Raw genomic sequence first — 9,276 nt, forward strand, 5'->3', positions numbered from 1 at the left:
CTTAGAAATTCTTTAGGAGTTGACCTTACTACAAATGTATATATTTTTTAAATGATCCCATTTAGGCATTGCCAGTCTTATCCACACTTTAAAAGGACTGTTTTTGCACATAAGGTTATTTTGTGAAAGATCCTCACAAACCTGTTTCCAATGCTTCAGATGAAGGTATGAAACTTTTGGGTTTTTGAGTAATTCTATCCAACCCTAGACAATCCTGAAAGGTCATACTTGCTCTCAAATACAATCCTTAGGCATTATGGAATGTTATGTTTCAAAGAACAGTGAGAGAGACCTAACAGTTTTTTATTATTATAGGGAATTTTAGATGCATTTATCAAAATTTATTTGATACCTTTTTTTAAGGCTCTTTTTGCAAGGCAGACAGGGTTAAGTGGCTTGCCCAAGGTCACACGGCTAGGTAATTATTAAGTGTCTGAGACCGGATTTGAACCCAGGTACTCCTGACTCCAAGGCAGGTGCTTTATCTACTACGCCACCTAGCCGCCCCTATACCTTTTCTTTTAAGGTAAACTTTGATGAAGTAGAAAGGGGACTAGATTTGGAGTTGTAATTCAAATCCAGTCTCTGTCACTTATTACCCCATGTAACCTAGAGCAACCCAACCCTCTGGGTACAAGTTACCTTTAAGGTACCATTCACTTTCTTTTTTGATTTTGTGAGGGGTTAAGTGATTTGCCCAAGGTCACGCAGCTAGTAAGTATCAAGAATCTGAGGCTGGATTTGAAATTAGGTCCTCTTGACTCCAGGGCTGCAGTTCTAGCTGCCCTCCATTCACTTCTTAACTCTGTCCTCCTGTGCTACAGACATAAAACTAGCCTTTGCTCTCCATAAACTTGCATTTTAATATTAACGGTAAAGCTCTGAACATGAGATGTTGAGTGAATGTAGGTATCACTGAAATTATTTGGGATGGGGATAGGGGGAGTGCAGAAGATGATCTTGGACATACTGAGTTTTAAGTGCTGGTGGGACACATAAAATGGAGATACCTCATAGGCAGCTGGATATGGAGATGGGACTACAGAGTTGGAGTCATGCCAAGAGCTGAAATCATAGCAGCAAATGATATTGTCAAGGGAGAATATAGACAGAAAAGGCAACCTGACAGACTCTTGGAGAATATGCACTTTAAGCACTTGGGGTGGAGGGTGGAGATCAAACACCAATAGGTTGCCCTATTATAGAGGACAACCAAGGATGTAACCTGAAAGGGTCTCTATCCTCCAGTTTTACATTCTTTCAAGGAAGAGAACATATGCATACACACACACACACATACGTATAGATACATAAATATGTAAAAATAGGTTATTTGAAGGGGGGTAGAAAGACAAGGCAATAATAACTTGGGGAAAGAGAGAAGGCTTCTAGTATAATGTGGTGCTTGAGTTGAGAGTTTGGAAGGAAACTGGGAATTAAAGCACCAGGGTTAAGGAATGCATTCTAGGTTTGAGGATACTCAATGGAAAAGGCACATTTTTGTGGAAGGGTCATTAAGGGAGGGATAGCTAGTGATGCAATGGAGAGAACACTGACCCAGAGTCAGAAAGATCTGAGTTCAAATCTAGCCTCAGACATTTAATACTTACCTGAGGCAAATTGTATGAAAACTAAATTGGTCAGGTTAAGAAGTTTAAATGTCAAAAAGAATTGATAAAAAAAAGAATTGATGTTTGATTCTAAAGGCAATAGCAAATTTCTGGTGTTTTAATAAGCAGAGGTGCAAATAATGTCATTGGTAGAGATGTGGTGGATAGATCAGAGAAGGATAATGACCAGAGGAGGAAGATGAAGCAGAAGGCTTTTTGCAATGGCCCATGCTTACCTATGTTGGTAATCAAGTATAGAGAAGGGGAGATCCAAAAGATGTCAGAGGTAAAACTGACGGGACTTTACAAATGAACATAGAAAAGAGGGTGAATTATGGCATCACAAACAAAAATAGAAATGGGAGAGCAAGTTTGGGAAAAATAAATGATAATTCTATGTCACTGTTAAGTCTATAAATCACTTTCCTCAATAACACTGTGCAGCTAACATTTTTTATAAAATGATATCAAAGCTCAGAGTTTCTATTTCTCCAGGGTTACATGGTTTATATCAGACAAAATCTGAATTCAGTTTTCTCCTAATTATAAATCTAGTACTCTCTGGGAGGGCCTAAACTGAAGAAGCAATAATATGTCCAAGTGGAGATGGCCTAAAGGCAAGTTGGACATGCAGAACCTTACCAGCAATGAATCTGACTTTCTCTCACAAAAACACTGATGGATTGGATCACCTTCTGGTTGAAGTTATAGGCAGCAAAAGTGATCTTTGAAAGGGCTGTTTCTCAGAAAGGCAAAGGAAGGAGTGCAGAGTACCAGTACCATAGGTAAAGTAACAAGGCCTGCTTCATGGTCCAAGAATATATAAAAAAGGCATATAAATATACTATTAAAAGGGAGAGGCAAAATGTTAGTTGTCAATGTTAAAACGCATCTTCATGAAATACATAATCACTATATTTTAAAATTTTATCTAATAATTACCACCACCTCTATGGTAGAAAAGCATTATCACATGAATTTTCATGGAACTTACTTAGCAAGACTGAAATTAGTCAACCAATAAATTTATATTTACAGTTTCCATGGTGCACAGAAGACTTGCTATTTCCCATCTGTATATGGAAAATGTGATCAACTTACTCTTCCTGAAGAGATAAATATCAGTACTAGTATCAGCAGTGATTTTTTAGGCAAAAGAGCTCAGTGAACAGACTAAACAACCACTAAAAATATAAAAAATATATATTTTCTTAAAAGCCTCATTATTTACTTTGTGACTATCCTAATTTATAACCAACTCCAAGATTTAAAAAACAACAAACATTCACCACCAATAGAACACTTAAAGTAATGTTGATAGCTTTATCCTTAAGCTCTTTTATTTACAAAGTCAGCAGTTCTTCCTAGTCTTCATTTTTCTTTTTCATGTCAATTATAAGATTTCCATCTAGTTTCTCAAATTTGCTTACTCTTTAGCAGGTAACCAAAATAAATGAGAATGTTGAATATATCTAAACTTTAAAAATCCTTAATATCTTCTTTGTTTATTTGGGGGTTTCTCAGTTTTCTCATGGAGAAAAAAAAATTTAGTCATAACTCAACCTTATATATTATCCACCTGCCACTTGTACAACACAATTCTGGATAGTAAAATTTGGTATATGTTGTCTTAATTCCTATTGCATAAGGAGGAAGAAGTCATCAAGAAAATAATTTGCAGAACACCTTGAAAATCCATGCTTTGCCTTCAAAGTTCAATTATTATCTTTCATCCACTGTTCAATCCATTTCATTATCTGATCTAAATTACTCTCTAGTTCTTCTGGTACATTGCTTGGCAGCTTGTGCACTATTTCATGCTTGTAGGAGGCCATGGCTTCTTCATAAAGAATTTGGAAAATTTCACACTGTATATTGTCCTGTAGTTTCTTTACACTGTATCCCCTAGAAAACAAAGTTGGATTTAGAGACAAATATACAAAATCTGAAATAAATAAGCATGAGTTTAGGAACCTCCCTTCCCTCCAAAAAACTGTTGAAAGCTGATAAAAAATATTTTCTGGACATTTCACTTTAAAACAATTTAAAGGCAACAATTTAAAAGTATCAGAATCTGAAAAGCAATTAGATTGGAATATCAAAATCAAAACTGAGACCAATCTACAAGTTCAAGATTTGTGATAGAGGGTTGCCTTTAATTCAGTTTCCCCATTTACACTGAACATTATTATATATGTGCCTACTATATGTAAAGAGAAATACACAATACAACCTCTGTTCAAAAAGAATTTATAATTTGGTTGGAGGGAGAAGATATAACCACAATTACTTTATCATCAAGTGTTAAGCTGTCCATTATAATTAGAAAAAAGGGCAGAAAATACGTACCTCCTTTCACAGGTAGACAATAGCTTTATTTAACTATTCCAAAGAATACTAACAGCATGAATTTTAAAGTTAAATCTCTAATTCAACAAACTGCTAAAACAACTGGGTTTTTTTACAGTTAAAACATTTTTTCAAAATCTTCATGCCAAACATTTCCCCTAATGTAATTACTTTCTAATCTTCTATCCAGAATAAAAAGCCTAGAATTTTGTATTTGAGAGAAAAGAGAGGTACTCTGCTGCCTTCCTGCAAAATATTATGTAATTAGCCACTCGTAAAATATTTATCAAACACCTGTCAGTCAAAGAAAAGTATTGCTGCTGAAAAAAGCCATAAAAGAATAAAGAGTTTCTCAGATCAATCTACCCATTAAGAAAATAGTTTAGATCTCACTAGATTACTAATTCTTTTAGTCTTTGGTGGCAGATGAATGAAGACTGTAATGGTAAGGAAACCTCGTGGAGAAGAAAAGAAAAAAGAGCACCTAGGTGGTATAATAGAGCACCAGCCCTGGAGTCTGGAGAACCTGAATTCAAATCTGACCTCAAGACATTTTATAATTATCAAGTGTGACCTTGGGCAAGTCACTTAACCCCCATTGCCTTAAATAAATAAAATTTTAAAAAAAGAAAAAAGTCAAGAAAGTCAGGTCTAAAGAGATCCAAATTCAATTCACATCTACACTACTTTTTAGTTCTATGTTCATAGGCAAATCACTTAACACTTCTAGGTTTCAGTTTCTTTATTTGTAAAGTAGAACATTCATTATGAGAAAAGATTTGTACCTATAAAATAAAAAAGGAGATTTCATAATTATAAAAGTCAAGATGGTATTTTTCTCAGATCTGTTCTATTGTTCTTGTTCAGTATTATGATAAAAGTTTAAGATGCTGTATAAGATGCATTTCTTTTAACTAGGTCTAAACTGAGAGATCAAGAAAAGAAGAAAAGGGGGGCGGCTAGGTGGCACAGTGGATAAAGCACTGGCCCTGGAGTCAGGAGTACTTGGGTTCAAATCCGATCTCAGACACTTAATAATTACCCAGCTGTGTGGCCTTGGCCAAGCCACTTAACCCCATTTGCCTTGCAAAAAAAAAACCTTAAAAAAATAAAAAAGAAGAAAAGGATCAATCCAAAAATATTTATAGCAGCTCTTTTTGGAATGGCAAAGAATGGAAACTGAGGGAAGGAGGTGTTCCCCAATTAGGGAATTTACTGAACAAGTTATGCCATGTGAATGTAATAGAAGACTGTTGTAGAAATAAGATGTTTTAGAGAAATGTGAGAAGGCATATGAATGATGCAGTGAAGTGAACAGAACAAGGGGAATAATTTACACAATAACAACATTGTATATTGTGTAAAAAGCCAAAACTTTGAATGAATTGGGAACTCTTAACAACCCTGATCAAAAACAATTCCAGAGGACCCTTGATGAACTATGCTACCCATCACCTGACAGAAGTGATGGAAAAATGAAAGACAAAGTACAAGCATAAGAAATGTGAGGGTTTTTTTTGACATGGTTAATGCAGGAATTGTTTTTTTGGTTCCACACATATGTCACCCAAGTTTTGTTTTTTTTTTACTTTCTCAGTGGAATTCAGGATACAGTGAAAGGAGAGATAGGGTATTTTACTGAAAATGAAATTAAATTTAAAAAGTAAAACAATGCTCTAAAAGAAACAATTCATTTTTCTCTTACCTCTTTTCAAGTCTTGAATATAACACAGAATTATCTGTTTGAAGCACAAAAACTATATGAAACCATCGTTCAGGAAAGAAGTCACAGCCATGGTAATCAACAATAATTCCACCTTCGGTCATTTTATTTTCTAACTCATCAACTACCTGTTTAAAAAAGTATATTAAAGGAAAGATTCATTTTTCCATAAATTAAGAGAAATATTTTATTTTTAATTGTGAGAAAATGTTTAAAATATAAAGTGCACTATTGATTATTAATCACATTAATATAACATCTCTACATAGCCATTCATTCACTAATAATAAGAAGCAATAATAACTATCATGCTGTGGAGAGTAGCATAGTGTATATAAAACTTGCATTAGAATCATGAAGACCTGGATTCAAATCCTGCCTGTAACACTATAGCTTTTAGACTTTGTCTAAGTAATGTAGTTTCTTTGTGCTCCCAAGCAATTCTCCACACATTTTCGAAGAGTTGCAGCTCAGTATTGGTACAGGGAACTCCCCATAATGATGAAATTACAACTTTGAATCAAATAAACAGTAATCTTGTACTTACTCTGTCTTCATCCAAAATAGGACATTCGTATTCTTCATCAAAGCCATCATATAACTGTCCTAAAGAAATAAAAAACATTACATCATTCAAAAATTATCATTTAGCAGATATTTAGAACTCAAGTTTAGCTTTTTTTCCCTCAAGAAAAAAAAGATACATCTAATTAATACTTACTATTAGATTACTATCATTTGTATAAATAGCATGGAGTAGTAGATACTGTCCTAGAAAAGGGAGAACATTGTAGACGAAGAACAACAGGCATAAGTACAAAGGAAACAGAAAAGCATAGGGAAAATTTGGGAACCTCAAGTATAAATTTTTTTTCCTACAAAAATATAGTAAAAACTTCCTCAATTTTCTATTTTATGTCTAATAAAACTTTAAAGGTTGAATTTTATGCTACAAGGTATAAGAAGGAAGCAAAAATGAGCTTGTAACGTACATCTAGACCATAATAGTACTAAACGTTGGTAACTTGATAATTAATGTTGTTTAATTCAATTCTTAAGAGTACTTCAAACATAGAAGGCATTTAATATATCCTTAATAACCAACAAGACTAACATGTACAATATGTTGTATCAGGTTACTTGCTGTCATGCTGAGGAGGGAAGGGAAGGAAAAGAAGGAAGGTTAAAAAAAATGTGGGACTTAAAGGCTTACAAAAAGATGAATGTTAAAAATTATCTTTGTACGTAATTCAAAAGTGTTATGTTGGTTTCTTCTGTCAAAACTTAACATTTGGGGGCAGCTAGGTTGTAAAGTAGATAGAGCATTGGCCCTGAAGTCAGGAAGACTTGAGCTCAAGTTCAAATCTGGCCCCAGACATTTGATACGTACTAGCTGCGTGACCTTGGGTGAGTCACTTAAGCCCATGGCCTTACAAAAGACTTGACATTAGAAACTTTGTATGGGGGTACAGATGCTTAAGTCTATTTAGAGGAAAAGATATGAAATGGGATAACATTAAAAAGTAGGGTGGCGTGCATTATAGAGGAAGTCATGCAAAGGAGTTTGAAATTGGTCAGCTAAAGGCAGAAACTGTAGACTGACTATCCCCAATACAGAATCAAATAAGGTGAATCTTTTTTTTTTAGGGTGTTTTTTTTGGTAAAACAATGGGGTTACGTGGCTTGCCCAAGGTCACAAAGCTAGGCAATTATTGTGTGTCTGAGACTGGATTTGAATTCAGGTACTCCTGACTCCAGGCTGGTGCTCTATCCACTGTGTCACCTAGCTGCCCCAAGGTGAATCTCTTCATTGTAAAACACTTCATATCATATTTATTTAAATCACAACTCAGTTATGATTTACCTTCTTGTGCTAAATCGCCCACATTAATGTATGTCAGTCCTGTTCTTGATGCAAGTTCTTTGCCTAGTGTGGTCTTTCCAACCCCTGGTGTACCTGTAAGAGAATTCACAAGTTATTCAAGGTTAACATTTAATAGACAGGGAAAACAATATCACCTTCTTCAGGATCATACTTTTAGGATTAGAATAGATGCTAGAGATCATCTAGTTCCCACTTCCCTTTTTACAGATCAATAAACCCTCAAGAAATGAAGGGACTTCATAAAAATCAGAAAAGTGGCAAGATTTAAATGTGTTAGGATTTTAAGAGCAACTTTCTTTCCAGTGTTGTCAAACACTTATTGGTCAGATGCTATTCTACTAGAGTCTTTTTCCCCAAGCAAAAAAAAAGAACCCATAGATGCTTGATTTTTTGAAACTGAGGTCTCTTACTGTCACATATCTTCACAACTGCTGTTTTCATAAAAGAATGCACAATTACTAACTCCGATAGAGAAAATTTCTATAAATGCCCATCAAAACCAATGTTGGTTTTGCATTTTTATCTTGACAGCTTAAAATTAACCGGCCAGCATATTATCCAGTCACGCCACTTTCCTTCTCTCGGCCTCGGTCTGCTCATTTGCAAATAAGATGGCCTTGGAACATCTAATTTCCTCCAAGAAGACTGTTCTGTTAACTTTAAGTTACAGGTTTTCATTTGTGTAGACAATACAAATACTTAATGTGTATTTATGAAGATATCTAATACAAAATCTTAGTGCCGAATAATTCTTTTTTTAAGATTTTGAGTTTTACGATTTCCCTTCTCTTGCTTCTGGTCCCCCCCCCCCCCACCTCCCACAGAAGGCAGTCTGTCAGTCTTTACATTGTTTCCATGGTATACATTGATCCAAATTGAGCGTGATAAGAAAAATCATATCCTTAAGGAAGAAATATAAAGTATAAGAGAAAGCAAAATCAGACAATGAAGAGTAAATCTTTGAACGTATCTGCGCTGCCTATGATTCTGCAACTGGGTCAGATCGATGCTCTGTGCGCAGAGATTTTGGAAAGGCTTACAATACAAGCCAAATTTCTAGTTTTTGGCATCTTTTTTTTTTTTTTACTGGCACTGGGGTTAGGCGACTTGCCCACGGCCACACGGCCGGGTCACTATTGCGCCTCCGAGGCGGCTTTGACTCCAGGGCCGGGGCTCTGCCCACCTGGCCGCCCCGAGGCAAATCTCTGTCCGAGACGGCTGAGGAAATGCCAAAAGCCCCCCTCGAGGGGCTCAATCTGAAGTGCCCCCCGCCTCTGGTGGCGCGGCCCCAGCCCCCATCACCAGTCACGTTCCATCTGCGCCGACATGGCTGCCGGGCCGCGGCGTGTTGGCCCGCGTGCCAGGCGAGGCCGGGCGGGGGGCCGCGGACCCCGGCCCGCCTAACCGAAGTAACGGCCCCCCGCGCCCCGTCCGCCCGGCCCCCGCCGCCCGAGCCGCGGTGCTGACCCGTGAGCAGGATGTTGGGCAGCCTCATGGCGGCCGCGGCGCCGACTCCGCCCCGGCGCCGGCCCTCCGCGAGGGAGCGGCAGGCAGGGCAGGCCGGCTAGCAGCCGAGGGGGTGGGCCCGGGGTCCTAGCGCGCGGCTCGGCGCATGCTCCGGGACTCGCGCTCGGCCCGCCCCTCCCGCCCATTGGCGGGCAGCCACTCTGTGACGCGCCTCCGAGCAAATCGGAGCGCAGAGGCCGGCG

General features: G+C 37.5%; 1 protein-coding gene across 1 annotated transcript; it reads right to left on the reverse strand.

Annotated features, from left to right (window-relative positions):
* Positions 1-2,913: 2,913 nt before the first annotated feature.
* On the reverse strand, positions 2,914-9,204 carry AK6 (adenylate kinase 6). Its single transcript, XM_074207896.1, has 5 exons — positions 9,035-9,204; positions 7,547-7,639; positions 6,230-6,288; positions 5,665-5,810; positions 2,914-3,515 (listed from the first exon to the last, which is right to left on the reverse strand). The coding sequence occupies exons 1-5, from the start codon at positions 9,060-9,062 to the stop codon at positions 3,326-3,328; spliced, it is 516 nt and encodes a 171-aa protein (XP_074063997.1). The 5' UTR covers positions 9,063-9,204; the 3' UTR covers positions 2,914-3,325.
* Positions 9,205-9,276: the final 72 nt, after the last annotated feature.

This window comes from Macrotis lagotis, chromosome X (assembly GCF_037893015.1).
Source record: "Macrotis lagotis isolate mMagLag1 chromosome X, bilby.v1.9.chrom.fasta, whole genome shotgun sequence".
NCBI lineage: Eukaryota > Metazoa > Chordata > Mammalia > Peramelemorphia > Peramelidae > Macrotis > Macrotis lagotis.